The 19,872-nt window shown below is 55.5% G+C and overlaps 1 protein-coding gene across 11 annotated transcripts in view; it reads right to left on the reverse strand.

The window, feature by feature from the left end:
* The window catches only part of UNC13B (unc-13 homolog B), a 267,593-nt gene that overhangs the window by 68,490 nt on the left and 179,231 nt on the right, over positions 1-19,872 (reverse strand). For all 11 annotated transcript variants that reach the window (XM_053291916.1, XM_053291917.1, XM_053291914.1 and 8 more), the window contains 6 exons: positions 18,960-19,006; positions 15,270-15,348; positions 12,625-12,699; positions 11,444-11,663; positions 7,482-7,709; positions 7,223-7,364 (listed from right to left, as the gene is read on the reverse strand). In XM_053291916.1, the coding sequence (XP_053147891.1) occupies positions 7,223-7,364; positions 7,482-7,709; positions 11,444-11,663; positions 12,625-12,699; positions 15,270-15,348; positions 18,960-19,006 (791 nt within the window). The remainder of the gene's footprint in view (positions 1-7,222; positions 7,365-7,481; positions 7,710-11,443; positions 11,664-12,624; positions 12,700-15,269; positions 15,349-18,959; positions 19,007-19,872) is intronic.

A 19,872-nucleotide genomic window follows, 5' to 3' on the forward strand; every position in this document is an offset into this window, starting at 1 on the left:
GCCTCAGTACTCTAACATGGAGTGCTTTGCGGTGTGAGGCGGGATGTGTCCATGCAGGGGAGCAAGTAAGGAGGCAGAAGCAGGAGCAGAGGAAGAAAGGTGGGGGAGGGAGGAGGAATGAAAATGAAAGTGCTGAGAGTGCTGAGAGAGAGCTGCCTGGAGCCTTGCAGGACTAAAAAGAACTGAGGAGGGTTTGGTTCTCCCGGCCTTCAAAGCTACCCTAATGAAGCTTAGTCCTGCCTTGGAGTCACGTGGGATTGCATAACCCACATGTGAGACGCCCTTGGACCCCTGCAGCAGAGAAGAGGCCAAGTATCAGACCCCGGAAATCTAGAGAAGGGTGGCTATAAGCACCCACGGCTTGTAGGTCCTATTATGGCGCATGTTAGATGCATCAAATCAACGTATGGATTCTGCAAGACTCAGTCTCCAGGCGGCTAGCTGAAACCAGCCTGGATCGTGATGTTCTATGGGACCTTGAAGTAGAAGGTCTGTTGACACCGGGAGAAACCACGGTTCCTGTATGGCCAAGTGGTGCAACTCTGCAAACCATGGTCTGCTGGGCCAGTAAAGAGCTACCAGGATGACCTGAGCTTTGAGTAAACGTACTCTGTGGAGAAAGCGGGCCAAGAGAGGAGTCGGTGGAAAAGCATACAGCAGCTCTGGAGGCCATCTCGCTGCTAGGGCATCTACTCCTTCTCCTTGTGGGCATGGAAAGCAGGTGAAGAACCTGGTGAGCTGTGCATTCAGTGCTGAAGCAAACAGGTCGACCCTCAGAATGCCAAAGCGTCGCGTGATCATCCGAAAGACTCTCCTGTTGAGCGCCCACTCTCCGGGCAGGAGTTGCTCTTGACTCATCCAGTCCGCTATCGAGTTGAGATCCCCCTGAACATGGTGGGCTATGACTGAAGCCGGGTGAACCTCCGCCTAGGCCATAATCAGGCATGGCTCTGCCTGAAGAGAGCAAGACCTGGTCCCACACTGTCTGTTTATGTGGGCCTTTGCCGTGGTGTTGTCCATTCTTATCAAGATGTGGTGGCCGGCAATCAGGTCCTGGAATGCCATCAAGGCAAGACGAATGGCCCTCAGCTCCAACCAACTGATGCTGTGTGCACTCTTGGATTGGGATCAAAGGCCCTGGGCCGTTCTGTGGTGACAATGGGCTCCCCAACCGGTCTTGCTGGCATCGGTCGTCATTAGAACCCTGAGCAGGTCGAGGAACTTCCTTCCTCTTCTAATGTTGGAATCCAACAGCCACCACCGCAGGGACACTAGAATGTCCTGGGGGACAAGGATGGTCACATTGATCTTCTTCGAAATGGGTTCCCTGAATTGTAGTAGAAACCATTGTAGTGGTCTCAGATGGAACCTGGCCCAAGGTACTGAATCCAACGTGGCCACCATTAGACCAAGGAGACATGCCAAAGACAGTAGTTTGGACTGACGAGCTAACAGTACCTCTGACAGTTCCTCAGGGTCTTGATGCTTTCTTCCAGTAGGAAAAGGCTGTCCCTTCGTGTGTCTATTATTACGCCCAAATGGTGAATCCTGGACGATGATTGTAGGTGACTTTTTTCTATGTTTATTAAGAACCCGTGCTGTTCCAGAGTGCGAAGCGTTAGCTGGAGGTCTCTTGTAGCTGACAGTTCCGAGGGAAATCTTAAAAGCAGGTCGTTGAGATAACAAAAAATGCGAACTCCTTGTAGCCTTAGGTGTGCGATCAAAGGTGCCAGCACCTTGGTGAAAATTCTTGGGGCTGAAGATAGACCCAACGGTAGCACCCTGTATTGGTAATGCACCCCGCTGTATTTTAAGTGCAGGAGATGACGACTTTCTGGACCTATCAGGATGTGCAAGTAAGTCTCCTTTAGATCTATAGAAGCCAATAGGTCCAGATGTTGTAGTGCTTCCGTTATGGTTCGAAGTGACTCCATGCGAAATCTGCGCTTCGGGGTCCACCAGTTTAAGAACTTCAAGTCCAGAACGGCTGAGGGATTTGTCCTTCTTGGGAACTGTAAAGAGTATAGAATGAATTCCATGCCCTTGTTGTTGGGTTGGCACGAGTTCTATAGCCCCTATACCCTTAGTCCTGCCTTGGAGTCACTCCAGGCGGCTAGCTGAAACCAGCCTGGATCGTGATGTTCTATGGGACCTTGAAGTAGAAGGTCTGTTGACACCGGGAGAAACCACAGTTCCTGTATGGCCAAGTGGTGCAACTCTGCAAACCATGGTCTGCTGGGCCAGTAAAGAGCTACCAGGATGACCTGAGCTTTGAGTAAGCGTACTCTGTGGAGAAAGCGGGCCAAGAGAGGAGTCGGTGGAAAAGCATACACCATGGAAAAGCGGTGTTGAATGGTGTCCAGAAGGCCTACATGCTTGGTAAGCCAACGTGACCTTGGGGTTGGCAAAAATCTGTTGGGTGGTAAGGATGTTATTTCTATCTTGTAGCCCCTTGCCACTGTTGATAGTACCCACATGTCCATTGTTGTTTCCTGCCATTTTTGAAAGAAGGCTGACAGAAAGAAGGGCCCTCAAAGGGGAGTCACTGCTGCTTTTGAGTCTTAGGTTGATTGGCAAAGGCCTGTCTGCCCCATTGGGGTTGTTGGAATCTGGAATCTCTGTCCCTCCCTTGAAAGGAGGGTCTGAAAGACTGAAGAGGATGGTATTGGAACTGAAAGGCCCTTCTGGGAGGGGGCATTCCTGTTTACGTGGGGTGAATGGAAGGGGCATGGTCTCACGCTTGTCTTTAGACTCGACCAACACTTCTTTAAGGGCTTCCTCCCCAAAGAGTTTAACCCCATCAAAGGGAACAGAGGCCAAATTGGACCTTGAAGTTGCATCCACAGGCCAATGCTTTAGCCCCAAGTTACGCCGTCCCACGACTGTAGCTGTAGAAGCCCTAGAGGAGAATCTTATAGCATCTAGGGTTGCATCAGAGACAAAGGCTTGAGCCTTTTGAATCTTTATGCCTTAAATTAAATAAATCCGTAGGGGGATCCTGAATAAGGTCATCTAACCAGACTATAGAGGCCCGAGACAACATTGATGCCGCTGCCAAGGCCCTAATGGAGAGAGATGAGGCCTCATTAGCCCTTTTAAAAGAAGCTTCCAGTTTCTTATCATTTTGATCTTTCAGGGCTGATTCTCCATCTCTAGGCAGTAAAGCCCCATTTAGAAGGGCAACCACCGGAGTATCTGCTAATGGCACTTTAAACATGTCCATGGTCTCTTGTTGGAAAGAGTAATATTTATTGGCCACTGCCAAGGATCTACGATTAGACGTGGGGAGTAGCCACTCCTCCTTCAGCGTTTCAGCCAGAAGATCTGGGAGAGGTAACAGTAACTCCTTACTCTTAAGTTTGGGAAAAACCAGCCAGCTCTTAGTAGGCGGAGCAGAGTCAGTGGCTACAGGTGTTTGAAGGTCTAACGCATTAGTGGTCCTAGACATGAGAGGACCCAAATCCTCCTGAGAAAATAGCCGTTGTGAAAATGTGGATGCAGGATTGTCCTGATCATCTGACCACTCTCCCTCTTTCTTGTCAAGTGGGTCTACAGGGAGATCCGGCCGAGGAGTTGGCATTGAAATAGGTGTTGGCACCACAGGATTTGGAACATTAACAGGCCCCACAGGATCTGGGATATTAATAGGTACCGCTCCTGCTCCAGAAGGAGCTGGGGAAACCGGCACATCAGGGTGAATGGGTTCACTTGGAGGAAGTGGAGGCAAGGGGTTACTAGATGTGATATCAGGGGACTCCCCCCCCCCGGACCCCTCTGATGAGCGACCACCCCCTCCTACAACAACCACGTCCTGTGGTGGATCTATGTCAAGCCTCTCATGCACTAGTATGCCTTCTCTTGCGTTTCACTTTCCTGGGCGCCTGAGAAGTGAATTCCTCAAACGATGATGCATAAACACTTTCTCTGGCCCTTCTCTTAGATTTCTTTCCTTTTTTAACAACCTCCCTTAGAGATACCGCAAAGGTCTCTTTAATCCAATTCTGCCAATTAGTTGGCATATCTAAAGGGAGACTAATGAATGGCTTGTGGAGACAGATTCTGTAGAGATTGCTGGCCATTTATAGGAGGTCCCTGGCTAGCCACGACAAGGAGGGATCTCACCGGGATCTCACTGGTCTTTCTGGTCCGGAGCCAGCTCCCTGGCATTCCGTGGAGGAAGCGCGGCTTGGAATAGCAGCGGTTCCCGGGTTTACCGCTGAAACAGTTGAGCCGCCATTTTCAGAGCCAGTAGCAGGGCCGCTAGAGGTCACATCGGCAGAAGCAGCACGACCCGGCTCCCTGAGCTCTAGAATGGGCGGGAGTGAGACCGAGGTCTGGCCCGCACCATCCAGGCTCGCATCTCCCCTTGCTCTCGCAGAGAAGGGCGGAGGTTGTTGTTTGTTTGTTTTTAAAGGTTTGAAGGGTAGGAAAGGCTTATCCAAATTCACAAACAAGGGGAAAGTACTGAATAAAGGGATAAATAGCCAAAATAGAAAGAGTTGGAAAGAGCGATACAAACGATCTCTGTCTCGGAGCGCTGCAGGACTAAAAGAACTGGGCGGGGTTATCCATCCGGGGCTCTTAAGGCTAGTAACGGATTTTGATTAGTCCTGCCTGGGAGCACGTGGAAAGGATAACCCAATGAGAGATGTCTTCGGCTCCAGGCATCAGAGAATGCGCTGGCTCTCCTACGAGCGTCGCAGAGGCTCGAGGGTCCTATGAGGAGAGCACCGGCGTCCTCCAGATAGCTGCCTGCACTGGTTAGATTAGAAGAGTGCTTCGCTGCAGTGACCACCCCTGACCTGTAGAGGGTGGCGTGGAGCATAGTGGGAGGGGTGGTCGGCAGTTCCATGACCTTAAGGGGAAGAAAAGGGGCTCGTTCCTTTCCGGACCAGGGTTGCTGCTTGGAGCCTCTCCCTGGTGGTGTAGTGTGCGTACTACGGGTCTGAGTGAAGAGAGATCTTTGTGCCCCTGGCAGATCTTTTGACAAGAAGATCTCCCCTTAGGGGAAAGGTTGTTGATCCGGAAGCTGACGGGACTGTGTCCCAAACCCCTGTGTTTAGGTGGGCCGCTTCGTAACAACAGGATGTTGGACTAGACAGGCACAGCGCCCAGTCCAGGAAAAAGGCTGTTCCTGTGCTCCTATCAAGCAACAGTTGTCTACTGTGCCACACAAACAACAAGATTTAGATACCGCTTTTCAGCAAAAGTTGCCAAAGCAGTTCAGCAGTTCACGCCGACACACGTACAAGACAAATGAATACTGCCGTCTCCCCGCCAAGAGCAAGCAGGAGGAATGCTGTGCAGCGCGAGGAAAGCCTGTGCTTGCCAACTTGAGAGGCGGGCTATCCTGGGCCAAGAGGCATACATGTTTAAAACAACTGTCCAAAGCCACTCAGCTGGTCCCATGGCTGAATGGGGCCCAAACCCAGGTCTCCCCAGTCCTAGTCCAACGCACCAACCACTACACCGCACTGGTTCCCCCTTTCTAGTGGTGTAGATTCATTAGCAATTCTGCATCACATCCTCTAAAGGGGGGGGGGACCTTTGGTATCAACAGGAGAAGCAATACAGCTGGACGCTAGGCTACCTCCCATTCCTCCACTAGCCATGTCCAGTAGCCACTGGCTGGTCCAATGGGGAGAGAATGGGGTGGTGGTGGTTGGAACCTGGACCCGGGGAGGCTAGGTGTTGAGAGCCACCCTTGTACAGGAGGGTTCTTTGTGTCGTTTTTGGAATACCTGCTGGCGGGCAAGGTTCAAAACTCCAGTTGTGCCTGGTGACAGCCGGGCCAACTGGGGCACTCCACGTGTAAAGAAAATGCCCCCCGATCTCTGGTTCTTGGCAGCAATGGGGGGAAACCCCTGTGGAGTTAGGCCCTTGGTGGGGGGGGGCGGGGGGAGAGGAGGTGGATGAGGCCACTGCTAAGTTAGGTCAGCAACTGTCCAGACCCGGTCTCACCATTTTTGGTGGGTTCTTTGGTGAGCAATGCTCCTGCGTGTGGGGAGCTGAGATGGACGGATCTAATAAAAACGGCTCCAGGCTTTGGTGCTGCCCACGCTGAGTGGGTGCAGTGACTGTGGGTGGTCGCCAGAATCATGGCCTCGCTGCTCCCAAAAGGTGGTGCTCTGTTGAGAATTTGGAGCTACTGCTACTCCGCTCCGCTCCCCGCCTGTTGCGCTGGTCTCTGAGGCTGCTGGCGGTCGTGCTGCTCCCGCACGTTCTCCGGCCTTATTGTTGGATGCCGGCCTGGTCTGCGGCTGCCTGTGGCAAATGACCAGGCCCCAGAAGGGACGGTCATGCTGACAATAAAGGAGGCAGCCGATGGCGGGAAGGGAGGGAAACTTCCGCCCGGCTTCAGGGCAACTACGGAGAGACACACACACACACACACACACACACACACACACACACACAGAATTGGGCAGGCGATGGATGGCCTCAACCCTGGGGGAGAACCCACTGTCCTTTAGTTAGCAAGTGCTGCCGTGGCCCAATGATCCCTGCGGAACCCGCAGAAACACAGGTGCGGGGGAGAGATGATGATGAGGATGCAATGGTGCCTGGTGTGTCTACGGGCCAGTGGCGTTCCTGCCTTGTTCTTCGGAGGATTCCCCTCCAGCTGTTCCAGATGGCAAAAAACCCTCAGAGAGATGCCGTAAGAGTAAGGAGAGGAGGGGAACAGACTAAAGGATTCAGGTGAACAATAAATGAAAACCTCACGACAGTAAATAAAAGGTTTAGGTTTTCTTAATAGCATACATGGAGAAAGAAAAATGAGTATTAAGGAAGGGTTGAAAAATGAACAAGAATCAGAGTGAGAGAGCGAGAGCGAGCAATAAAGGCCTTCCGTTAAGGAGGAAAGAGAAGGCTGTCTCTGGAGCTGGTCGCAGGACTAAAGAAACTGGGTTGGGCTATCCTGGCCCGGCTCTTAAAGCTGCAAGCTGATTAGCATAGTCCTGCCTCTGGAGCACGTGGGAAGGGCAACCCATTGGTGAGATGTCCTCCATACGGCAGCAGAAAACCCCTTTCTGGGGCTGCTGCTTTGCTTTTTATTATCTGCTGCTGTTGCACTGTGAAGCCTTTGATCTTAGAGTTGCTTTTAACTGTTTTGCTTTGTGACCATTGAATGCATTGAAGAATGGGGATACCTGCTTTGAATGCACTGAAGAAACGCATGATACATATCTTTCCAAATAAATGCACAAAAAATACTACTTACAAATGAAACTTTTCTTCCCAAACAGGATTCAGGTTCCCAAAAATAGTTTTCGTTCTCTTCTTTGTCTTGCCAACTTGGACAGTCACGTAAGGGTCACTGGACCCAGTTTTGTCCTTGGCTTGCAGGCCTTGAGCACACACCACTAGGGGAAAGAAAACAGGCGTCAGAAAGAGTCCCCCAATGCAGCCACGTGAGGGGATTCCCAGAGCAGCAAGGAGGACGCTGTTGCTGGGCAGGTACTTCCCAGGGCCTTGCTCACCTGTGATGGTGATCTTGGCTGACCACTTGGAGGTCCCATCCAGAACACTCTGCTTCACCGTCTTCATCTGCTGCATGTGGGTCATTTTGTTCTCACTGAACACATCTCTGATCAGGTCAAAAATTTCCGGTTTGTTCCTCTCTCGGATCTTCATGCGATCCTTCATGGCCATGATGATGTTCTGAGTGCGATCCTCTGCCCCGTGCTTTGAGCTCTTTTCTGCTGCTCCTGAGAACAGATGGCAAGGGAAGGGTCGCTGAGGAGGGATACGGCCCCAAGCATCTCAAGTGGGCTGGAATCATGAGAGAGCGGAGTAACTCGTGGAAGGTGGCGAGCACTGCCTTGGGAAGTGTGCCTTTGGGTGGGACCCAACGCACTCCCCCTTTGCCTACTGCTGCTTGCAGGCAATCTCGGGCACTGCCCCTTTGTTATTTGGAATGGTCGGGAAATGTCTTCTGGGAAAGGTTGCTAAGATCGAGAGCTGAGAGGGGACACACAACTGCCTCTACTGTTACCTGTCAGCAAATGGAACAAGATTCCTGCTCAGACCAAGGCTACACAGCCCAATGTGTAGCCCAGGAACGGGTTCGATATGGACAGCTCATCGGCACCCAAAGGGAGTGACAGCGAGGCGGGTGGGGCTTCAGCCGGGGGATGCCAGCAAGTGGCTAAGCGAGGACCCGGATGTCCCGGCCCTGCCAGCCCCCCTTGAAGCGGACCACTGGCCTGCCAGGCCCACAGAGCAGCCTGAAGGGGCCTTGTGAGGCCAGGTGTCCACGCCCAGCATCTCCCCTTCTCTGCAGCGGCACTGGGGCAGGGCCGGGCAGCCACGGCTACCGAGAGCCAACCACGGAATCCCAACTCCACCGCAACTGGGGATGCCCTCAGGAGTCCTCCACAAAGCGCTGTTTGCCTCGATGGAGAAAGACAAGCTTTTCTCCTGTGGCTGGTGGAAGACATCTGTTGGGTAGGAGGAGAGTGCCTGGGAAGGACTTTCTGTTGGATCCTAAAATAGGCTTGGCGACTGAAAATACAACCAGCCTTCCTTGCTCTGCACATGCGGTTCTCGACAGAGAGCCCCGTGACGCAACTGGCACTCACGGAGGTGGTGCTTCCATCATCGCCTGGACGTAGCGCACCAACATGGGAGGAGTAGGAGTTCCCAGCTCCATCAGCGAGTCGCCCAGGCTGGGGCCAGCTGCTGCCCCACCACCCCCCGGCATCGTCAGAGGAGAACGAGCTGCTGCGTCTCACTCACAAAGCTGGGCTGGCTTCCATGCTGGCGTCCAGCGATCAAGGGGGTGGCTATCGTGGGGCACTGCAGGGCAACTCTCCTGCAGCACACAGCAGCAATCCCACAGGCAGGAACTTTCTCCTCAGCTCAGCAAGCTGCACCTGGCCCTGCCCAAGTGAACAAGAGGGCTTGCAGCCTGCCGGCCCCTCTCAGTGTGCACCAAGATCCAAAAGGGATTTGGCTAGTGTTGGAAAGGTACCCGCCTGGGCTGGGCCCTGGACGACCACAGCTCCTCCTTCTTCCCATTGCACCCCCTGCAAGATAAAAGCCACCCTTCTTGGGTTTCAGCTATTCACTCTGCTAACTCTGTCTTCCCCAAATCCTTGTTTGTGCGCACGCATCTCACAGACACACACACACGCAGCTGCTGAACTTGCCATGGGCAGCCAGGCCTTGCCTGAACACGGGGAAGAGACTCCCTACGTGCAGGAAGCCAGTCCCAAGACAGCGTCCTCTCCAGAATGGGCCTCGAGGGAGCCACAGTGCGCTCCCAGGGCACTGGGGCGGCTTCTCCTCCAGCCGCCCTCTGCTACCCAGTGGGCCCTGAAGCCAGGTGTGTGGGGGGGTGGCAGGCGTGGGAGGCGGGGCCAACTGAACTAGGGGCGGGGGGGAGGGAAGTGGCAAGGAGGTCAAGGGCTCCTCTCTCTCTCTCTCTCTCTCTCCTACTAGGACTACCCTGCCACACCAGACAGTGAAGGAGTGGAGTGAAGGATCCCGAGACTGCCAAGCCTGAGGGAGATGAACCCCAACTCCTTCAATGCTGAACTGCCTTCATGGGGGTGGGGGACAAAATCCCGGCAGGGTCATTCAATATGCAACGGAGCTATAACGAACTGGGAGCGTTTCAACATGTGTGTGTGTGTCTGTGCCTGCATGGCGGTGGTGGTACAGATACATACCCATGACCAAGTAATGTCACCAGGCCACAGTGTGTGTGGCTTTGACATGCATATTTTCATACACTTTGATCATGTCTCCCCGTAGTCGCCTGTTTTCCAAGGCAAAGAGCCCCAGATGCTGTAGCCTTGCCTCATAAGGAAGGTGCTCCAGGCCCCTGATCATCTTGGTTGCCCTCTTCTGCACCTTTTCCAGTTCTACAATGTCCTTCTTATGATATGGTGACTAGAATGGTACGCAGTACTCCAAATGTGGCTGCACCAGAGATTTGTGTAGGGGCATGATAATATTAGCATTTTGATTTTCAATCCCCTTCCTAATGATCCCTAGCATGGAAATAGCATTTTTCACAGTTGCCTCACACTGAGTCGACACTTCCAACAAGCTGTCCACCACCATCCCAAGATCCCTCTCCTGGTCAGTCACCGCCAGCTCAGATCCTATCAGTGTATACATGAAGTTGGGTTTTTTTGCCCCAAAATGCATCACTTTACACTTCCTTACATCGAACCGCATTTGTCATTTTGTTGCCCACTCTCCCAGTTTGCAGAGATCCTTTTGGAGCTCCTCACAATGCGTTTTGGATTTCACCACCCTAAAGAGTTTAGTGACATCTGCAAATTTGCATCCTTCCTAAAGTCTGACATGCCCAGCTGCAGCCTCTGCCATCCCGTGCCTGGCATTTGCACAAACCGTGCTCCTTTGCAGGGTCCAGATGCAGGATTTGTCACCCAGCAGAGAGGGAGCCTGACCATGAAAGAAAGCCCCAACTGCTTCGGTGGTCTGTGTGTCATTCTCAAGGGCCCCTCCTCTACCCTTTGGCGTGGTCCCCTACTGTTTGGGGAGTTTCTCTCCCCTTTGCCCCCCCCTTCTGCATACCCCACACGACGAGGCCTTTGCAATGGACTCTCTCTCTGCATTTGGAAGACAGACCTCTTGACACAATCTGGGTGGGATCCCAAAGGTCAGCATGGAATACCAAAAACTCACAAAGCACCGTGGGGAGGAGGAGAGCAAGCAGGGGCAGCCAGAGCGGGACACATCTCTGTGTACATCTCCGCACACCCCATCCAGGCTGGGCTGCTTTGCTCCTCCGCAGGCTCTGCCATCTGGGCATCAATGTGTCTGCTGTGTTTGCTGCAGCCAACGCGTGAGAATTCTACTTACATGGAAACAGTGACACAGCAAACCAGGCTACTTGGGCCTGATCCAGCAGGGCTGTTCTTATGTGCTTTATTTTTTCTCTCCCACAGAGCTACTGAAAACGTGTCTGTCCTTAACCACGTAAAGCGATGGTTTGCAGAGAATTAAAAGGGGGTTCCTCCTGGCAATCTGTCACGTCTCTTTCCCACTCCGAAGCATCCACCGGGGCCACGGGGCCCTCGTTTTCAGAGGCCAAGAGCAGAGACGGAGGCCAAGAAACCCCTTTTGGAATTCAGCCTCTCCTGCTGCACAAAGGCCAGCCGCGGGGGCTCGTCCACCAGGCCCACACGGCTGCGCTGGTCGGCCTGCAGAACACGTGTCCTTCTGGAGCCTGAAATACTCCCCAGAGACCCGACACTCAAGTGTCAGGAAGTGGGAAGAGGCTCCTGCTTCTGTGAAAGGGGCCGGGGGAGAACTCCCCTTCAAAAGGGAAACGCCACCTTCTGCTCTTAATGCAGAGACTCAGCACGGCCAGCGGAAGTGCCGAGTTCGGAGCAGTTTCTCTCTCTCCCCTGCCCACCCCAGAGTCCTAGCCGCAGAGCTCGCTCTCCCTCTCCCTGTGACTCACTCTGCAAGCAGTCGGCGTTGAGCAGGTCTTGGCACTTCTCGTGGCATTTGACCCCACACTCCGTGCAGCGCATCCCTTGCCGTGCAATGCCCCACAAGAGCCCCTCGCACTCGTAGCAGTAGGTGGGGGTCGTGGCTGTCCACACCTCAAAGTTGTGAGGGGTTGTGCAGGAGATGGGGTAGATTAAGGCTTGCAAGGTCTTCCGATAGACGTGGGATTTCTGAAACAGAAGGAGACGCCAAGTCACACTCTGGACCCAGGACAGGGCAGGTCTGTAAAGCTGGCCTCTGACTTGGGGTTGGGGGTGGGTGCGGGGCGAGAACAACCCTGGGCCACTGAGTGGAGCCAATGCTGAACACACCCAAGCCACCACTGGTGTCGTCGCTGTCGAGACATGACCCGTCCAGGCCAGACCCAGGCCACTGTACGAACAGCAAGCAGCTGCTAGATTTCGCTTCGACTTGGGCGGCAACGTTTCCAGACCAAAAGAGGCGGGGGGGGAAGGGGGTGTCCTTGAGCACAGCAGCGCCTTTTGAGCCTGCTCACCCGGAGGGAAGCATCCCTTTCCAAGTGCCTCGAGTGCTCCAGAGGAGCAGGAATTGGAGCTTCCCCTTCAGCAAGCCAGGCTGTGGGGCCTTCCCTACAGAGACTCTGAAAGCGGAGCCTTCGCCTGCCAGTTCGGAAGCAAGCAGGCCTGGCTGACAGGGCCAGCCACCTGCCGTCAGCTTTGCCACTGTGAGTCGGGGGGAGCCCCGCTTGGCTGAGAAGAGCCAGGTCCTGGGTGGGGCCTTGCCAAGGCCAGGAGCCGACTGGCACTTCCTTCCCAGCCGCCGATTTCAGCAGAGGCCGGTTTTCTTCCCTCTCCTCCTGCCAATAATCCAGAACCCACCCACACCCCATTGTTCCCGTAATGACTTTCTGTGGGAGCACTTTCGGCTCTCTTTTGTGCTTCTGAAAGGCTCCCCCTTCCGAGCAGCTATTCTGGTCTCGCCTGGCTGACAAGGGCGGGCTTGCCACACCGACGGCATTCTCAGGCACACCGAGCGGCACCTGCCCCTCGGCTGCAGGGGCCCCACAGCGCTCGGCTTTCTCCTCCGGGGGCAGCAGCCGAAGCGCACGGATCCGCCGGCTGCCCTCCCAGGGCCCACCGAAGCAGAGGCCCCCAACTCTCCAGTCCTTACCAGCTCCTCATCCTTGAGGGAGGTTCGGGTGGCCATCGCTGAGGTAATTCCGGCCTTCCGGGACTGAACCAGTGACTGAGAAGGGAAACACGAGCCCCAGTTATTGAGCACGCATGGAAGAGGAAGAGCCGCCATGCCGGTTGGGTAGGGTGGGTCTCCAGAGCCCACATGAGATGCCCTGCGCTCCATGCCTAACGAACCCAACACAAACGAAGGAGCAGCAGCTGCCCCAGCCAACGCCTCTGCCTCATGACAGAGAGAACCCCATCCTCACCCCCCACCTATGTTTCATTGCCCCCCCCAATGATCGGGGATGCCTCCCCGCTTAAGGCCTGCAGTGAGAAGGCAAAGGGGTCCAACGCGCCTCATCTCAGACCAGGCAGGCAAGGGCTACAAGGGTCATCCAGAGAGACCAGGCAGGGCCTTCAAGGCACAGGGCAAGCCTGGCTACGGGCATCAGCTGCCCCTGAAGCGCCCCCAACAGAGGCTTGCCTAAGACCACTCCCTGGGCAGCCCCTCCCACTGCAGAAGGTAGATGGGGAGGGCAAGCAACCCCTCCTCCCTTCCCCTCACACACCACTTCCCGGCAATTTAAAACAAGCCCTCTCCTGCCCCCAGCTGTAACCATCTTTCCCTCTAGGCCACACATCCCATCCCCTTCCTCGCCTGTGCCTGTAGGATCTGCCCTCCAGAGCTGGTCATGAATCCCCATTCCTCTATGGACCCAAGAGGGCAATGTTGGGCTTGCTCAGAGGGGGCACACCCCCTCGAAAGGGCTCCGGGCCCCCTGCAGTGGGGTGGGGCTGCAAGGGAGCCATGCAGGGGGGAAAGGGGGGAGTAAGGCAGGGCGTGATCTCCATCTATCAGGCTGGTGGAATCGACATCAAAAGGGAGGAAACGGCCGCCAGGAAGGGAAGGGCACTACAGCGAGTGGTCATTGTGGTGAGGTTTGATCTCGACTTACCATGGCCTGTGGGAAGAGTGTCAGCGTACAAGAGAAGCACAACAGGTTAATTCCATTCCTAGTGCCGCCGCCGCCGCCGCCACCTCCTCTACCACCACCACCACCGCCAGGGCAGGGAACCCCCTGCAGGCCAGGCTGCATCTGGGCAGCCAGAGGCCAGGGCAGGCCAGGCCTCTAGCACAACCCTTGTGCTGTTCTGCGCTGGGCGGCTCAGGCAGGCTAACTGTGCAGCCAGCGGAGTGTACGGCTTTCCCGCGTCCTTACTGAAATGCCTTTGCAGAACTGTTCCCACCTTTGTGCCCAGAGGATGCACTGATTTAGCTAGCGGCCTTGTTCTGACTGCTACCAATAAGGAAACGGAGGGGTTCAGGAAGGCTCATTTCGTATTTGCTCCTATTTTCCCTTATTTGCTTTTGAGACATTCATAAAAACCTTATTTGCTTTTTAGCCTTTTAGTCCCACAGCTCTGAAATAGTAGGAAAGCCTGCTAACCAAACCAGCAGAAAGAGTTTGAGAAGAAGAAGACACCCCCCCCCCCAAATGCTCTTTCAGCAACCCATTTGCTTTAGCCCAATGTGTGGAACAAACAGTGAAAGGGGCCCTTACCCAAAAGCCCAGGGTTACACTTGCCTCCGCTTCTGCCCCCTTCCCCAACACCCAGTTCTTCTCCCAAGCCTCTCTTAGGCCGCTAGAGCCACACACCCACCCTCCTCCTCCTCCTCCTCCTCATCTTTCCTTGTCCCTCTGCCCCTGCTCTGCTGTTTCCAAAGATGCTGGAGCCACCTTGGCTCCTCTCGTCTGATCGCTTGGCCCTCCTCTTCTCCCTTCCAGTGTGGAAGCCTACCCCACAGCAACCGCAGGGACCTATCTCCAAGAAGCAAGCTTGGGATTGGGGGAAGAGATGCAAGTTTTGGGCGGTATAGAAATGTACTAAATAACTAAATAATAAATAAAAGAAAATAAACCGTCTCCCAGCTGCCCCCAGCACAGAGCGCGCTGCTAGAGCCAAAGGCATGTTAAACAGCAGGAAGAAACACAGGTTATTCCTGGAGCTCTGCACTAACAACAAGGGAGCATATCCTGGAGCATGTTCAAAGCCCCCAAAGGGAGGGTCTGCCAAAGATCAGAGGCCTACACTGCAGTCAGAGGCAAACCTGCAGCGTTTCAGAGTCTACCCAGCTGAGGCGACATTGCCAGGAAAAGCACTAGCCTTCTCCTGCCTCCTATTAAGTAACTGGCCCTCTCCACCCCCAGCACAGGACCTCCAGTGACTCTTGCTGGTGTCTATCTTGTGTTTCTTTTTAGATTGTGAGCCCTTTGGGGACAGGGAGCCGTCTTATTTACTTATTATTTCTCTGTGTAAATCGCCCTGAACCATTTTTGGAAGGGCGGTATAGAAATCGAAGGAAGGAAGGAAGAAAGAAAGAAAGAAAGAAAGATAGAAAGAAATGTTCAGGACCCAGGAGCAGAAGTGAGAAGGCAGAAGCTGCTGTGCGGGTGCCTCCCCCAAGAACATGGCAGTGCTCTTTGCAAGCAGCGCACCATTTCCCCAAGGTCTTGGCCAAGACCCGTGGGGGTCTAAATCATCATAAGAAGTTGGTCTCTCGGTCACTCCTGCCCCGAAAGAGACAGTCACACCAGGCAGCACCGCACTGACGAAGGAGGGGACAGAAGCTCTTACCAAGTCACTGACCAGCGGGATGGGCTTCTTCTTGCGCAGATCAGGCATGCTGTCGATGCCGAAGAGACCCCCTGCTGGCCTAGAAGCAAGAGAGGGAAACGCGCGTCAGGCGCAGGTGACAAGCACGGCGTTCTAAGCTGCCAGCTGGAGTCCAAGCAACGCCTCCTGCAGACCCGGACTCCTTCGGGCAATCAAGGGATCACCACGAGCCAGAGGAGCCCACACATGGCAAGAGCCACCACACGCTACAGGGAGCAACCTTGCCCTGCCTGGATGCCAAGCAGCTTTTGGGGTGGCAGGCAGCCTGCCAGGTGTCCCCGCCAGCCCCAGTTCCACTGCACAGGTGCCTCACCTGGAGGCCCTCTGCAAACCCATCCCAGGCCCAAATCCAGTTAGGGTTTGTTCTCTGCTTCCCTCTAAAGAGGCATCGCAAGCGGCAATGGGCGGGGGTGGAGGTGCTCAGGACTCCTTGGACAATCTGGCAGCAAACATTTTGTGAACTCCAGAGACGCCCATCAGCAAAACACTTCAGCCTCCTTCAATCTACATTTTAAAGGGGGGAAGGCACCAGTTCAGCAGGGAAAGCACGCCAAAGGACCGAGTGCATCTCTCCAGGCGGCTGCTGTGGTGGGGGACCTCTGAAGACAGAGCAGCGCTGAAGCCCCTGGGTGTCCCACAGCGCCAGCATGAGGCGGTCTTTGCTGCAGCACCAGTCAAAAGCCTTGAGGTCAGTGTAAGCCAGGAGTGAAAGTGGCCAAGCAGGGAAGAACCGGAGGAGGGACCCACCCTGGGTGGCCTTGGGGAAACTGCTGTTCTCTCCATTTCTGGAGATGGGGCTGCCCTGGCAGCATCTGGGGAAGCTCACAGGCCGACGCTCCCGCCCAGCATCCCCTCGGTTTTGCAGGGAGGGTGCAGGCAGGAAGGATCCCTACTGTGGCAGAGGGGCAAGCAGAAGCCCCTTCTGCTGCGAGGAGGCGGGAACTGGAGCCCGAGCGGGCAGCAAGGGGCAAGTCACCATGCGCTTTCCTCCCATGGAAGAGGCCCACGCCCCGGTGTCTCCCAGAGCGAGTCAAGGAGGGCCTGCTCTCTGCAGCTGCCACAGCGGGAAGAGATGGGATCTCGGCACCCAGCAGACCCTTCAAGGTGTGGAGCAGGCGGGGCGGGGCGGGGCGGGAGCTGTGCTCTGCAGACGGCTTTGCCTGCAGCCAGGCCACAACTCTGGTAAGCAAGAAAAAGGGGAACACGGCCCAGCGCCGTTGGGAATACACCTCTGCAGCCTCCCTGTTGTGTTGCAAGTGAACAATGTCACGGAGTGAAGCTGTCACCGAAACTTTAAATATTGTTGTAGTGAGTTACATACATTTCACACGGAATAACTCTGGGGAGTGTGTTATCAGTGCTGCGCTGGAAGTCTATTGCCCTCCGGAGAACGCTTGTCGGCTTTAATAATACCTTGTCACATTGATGTGCAGACGTTTGGAAAACGTGAGCCACAACGCGAGAGAGGAGCGGGGGGTGCAGCGTGGCGGGTGCGCCATGAGGCCGGGGATCACAACTCCCCTGCCACTCGGAGCCAGGAAAGGAGTCCTGGCCCAGCTCTGAGATGGGGCGCGGGGCACGGCCCTCCCTCCTTCTCTGGGACAGGGCTGGCACCACCTCCCCCCCGGTGGTCTCCTTCACTGCCTTCCACCCTCCCCCTGCCCACCTCGCATCATATTTCCAGGCCCTCCCTCCGGCTTCCTCCCCAATGCCAGGCATCAACCAGCCCTCCCCGTTTTCTCAGCCTCGTGCCCCCTGCCACAGCAGGCCACCCCTCACCTCACCCCCGGGGCCGGGGCCCGAGAGGGGGAGTCCCACTTCCATTGGGCCTGGGGAAGGAGGCCCTGGAACGGGCTCAAGGGTGGCACTCTGGAAAGCACTTCCTGCCCGCCCCTCTTTCCAGCCAGCCAGAGATGCTGCATCCCCCCCCCCCCGCTGAGAATAGCTGGCACCCCCACCCCCAGCGCCCCGGCAGCCTCTGAAGGGGCAACCCAGGCACCCCAGCAGCATGGGGGGGGGCTGAGGATGGTTGCTAGGCAGCACAACACATCTCTGGGTGTGGCAGGAAACACTCCTTGGCACAGCCCCCCCCCTTTGGAAAAGGTGCCCACACAACACAGAGCTGGAAAAATTAAAGCCTCCTCCAGTTCAATTTCATGTTTGATTAGTTTCGCCTAATTCATTGTTTGGAAACCTGATTTATATGCAGAGAAAGTCCATCTGTCTCGTGCAGACATTTCAGGAAGGAGCTACATGCTCGGGAACACAAGGAGAGCAGCTGCCGCTCCGTCAGGGATCGTGCCGACTTCACATGCCGGCAGGGTGGGCAAGGAAAGGCCCCTGCCCTCACCACTTGCTGGCCAGAGGCAGAGCAGCTGCTGGGGCTGGAACCAAGAGGCGCTCTGGTCCTGCAGGTCACAGGCTCATGCTCAGCTTGCCACCTGCACCCAAGGTGGACGGACACCTCTGGCCCCTGGCCACCTCCTACCTGCAAGCCAAGTCCAAGCAGAAGCAGGACCTCAGGCTGGCATTTCCACTCAGCCATTCTCCTGCCCAGAGACCACATCTCAGCAGCGGCCACCACACACGTCTGCTTTGCAGATCTGGGTAGTTCTGCTCTGTCTTCTAACCGTATCTGCCCCAAGCATGCAGCCATGTGGCCGGAGAGAACCAGCCTTCTAACCCCAAAGAGAAAACGGGGAATCCCACCAGCTGGGTCCTCAACGACTCAAACATGAGGCTGTCTTCCAGTGCAGGGGAGAGAGATTCCTTCTACACTCTGTAAAGGCCATGATCATCATAAGAACAGCCCTGCTGGATCAGGCCCAAGGAGGCCCATCTAGTCCAGCATCCTGTTTCACACAGTGGCCCACCAGATGCCACTGGAAGCCTACAGGCAGGAGCTGAAAGGGGCCTGCCCTCTCCCCTGCAACTGGGACTCAGAGACATCCTGCCACTGAGGCTGGAGGTGACCCTCCAACTAGTAGCTGCTGATAGCCCTCTCCTCCATGACGTGATCACCTTTGGAACAGTAAAGAAAACGCCTCTGTGCAGCCTCACAAAAGCCAGTGTGGTGGTGTGAGGATGGCACTGCTTGGAGGCTCACACCAGCCCTCAGGGGATTGCTCACAGCTGCAGTGAAAGCACGTCCTAGAGATGTAGCAGGCCACAAGGGGCTGATACCAAGGATGTGGAGCAGGGAGGCTTGGAATCAGGGCCACGGGGACGTGGAGCTCCCTCTCCCGCGCCCAGGACACCAAGGAGTCATCTCTGAGCAGCTGCCTGCTGCTCCTCTGCTTCCAGAGGATCCTGACTGGGGAGGCCAAGGGGATGCTTCCCCACAGCAGCTGAGACGGTCTGGTGGGGCTGCTGCAAACCCACCTCAGGGAGGGCTGCAGCAACAGCTGAGGGATCCGCGGCGCTGTGGCCTGGAATTCCCACCGCACAGAGCAGCCGCCTGGCAGCTGGACGTAAAGCAGATGGCCCTCAGAGACGGCCCTCTGCCTACACAAGGCCCTGTGAAGCAGCCCAATTTCAGGTGCCCCCACCCTGGCAGTTGCAACCACGGTCCAAACTTTGGGCTGAGCTGCCCCTCCTACCACCGCGCGGGGTGGGGGAGGGAGGGAGAGAGAGATCCAAAAGGCCACTTACCCTCCTTTGAACCACGGTGACTTTGATGGATCGCCATCATCTTGACCCTTGAATGGGTTACAGGGGAGGAAAAAAGCAATTAGTTTTACAGGGCAGTGAAAATCAGTGGCAAAGTTCAGCATTGAGGAAAGGGCTTGAGGAAGGAGGGCGATGCATGCAGGGAAACGGTCCAGGCGAGCATTCCGTGTTCAGCAGCACCTCAGGCAACTGCAAGGACGGCAGGCAGGGCGTGGGACACACGCAGGTTGTCCTAACGGCACGCTTGCTTGCACACGCACACGCGCACACAAGGAGGGGAACCCAAAGAGCCTGTTCAGTGCACCTGCTGAAAAAGTCCACCTTTCTTTCCAAAAACCAGCCTGGCAAGAAGAAGAGCTGCCAGGGGCTGTCATCAAACTGGAGAGGCCCCAACAGTCATGGGAAAGTGCCTATTGCCAAGGATGGAGCTTCTTCTTCACACACACACACACACCAAAGAGGGAAAGAGACGTGAAGTCAACACAGGAACCAGGTCCACCCCCGCCTTGTCAGACCGGCACCCGAGGCCAAAGGGCACACCCTGGGAAAAGCAAAGTTCCGCCCGACGTGGCTGTTGCTCAGAGTCTAAGTAGCAGGCGTGAGGATCAGGCCCATGGCCATGGCGAAGGCAATTTCATCCTCCTCACCCCACCCCGCATTGTGGCCACAACGAAGATGCCTCCCCCCCCCCGGCCCAGAACCCTGCCCTGCAGCCTGGCAGGGAAGCACCCTCTGGCCCAGAGGGAGCTGGGGAGGGGCCACGGTGGGAGGGGCCACGGACCCACACTCGCTTCCCCACACTCCAAGCCTGATCCACACACACACACACACACACACACACACACACACACACACCCCAGTGACTACGCCCCAAACTCACACACACATGCAGAGA

This window comes from Hemicordylus capensis, chromosome 2 (assembly GCF_027244095.1).
Source record: "Hemicordylus capensis ecotype Gifberg chromosome 2, rHemCap1.1.pri, whole genome shotgun sequence".
NCBI lineage: Eukaryota > Metazoa > Chordata > Lepidosauria > Squamata > Cordylidae > Hemicordylus > Hemicordylus capensis.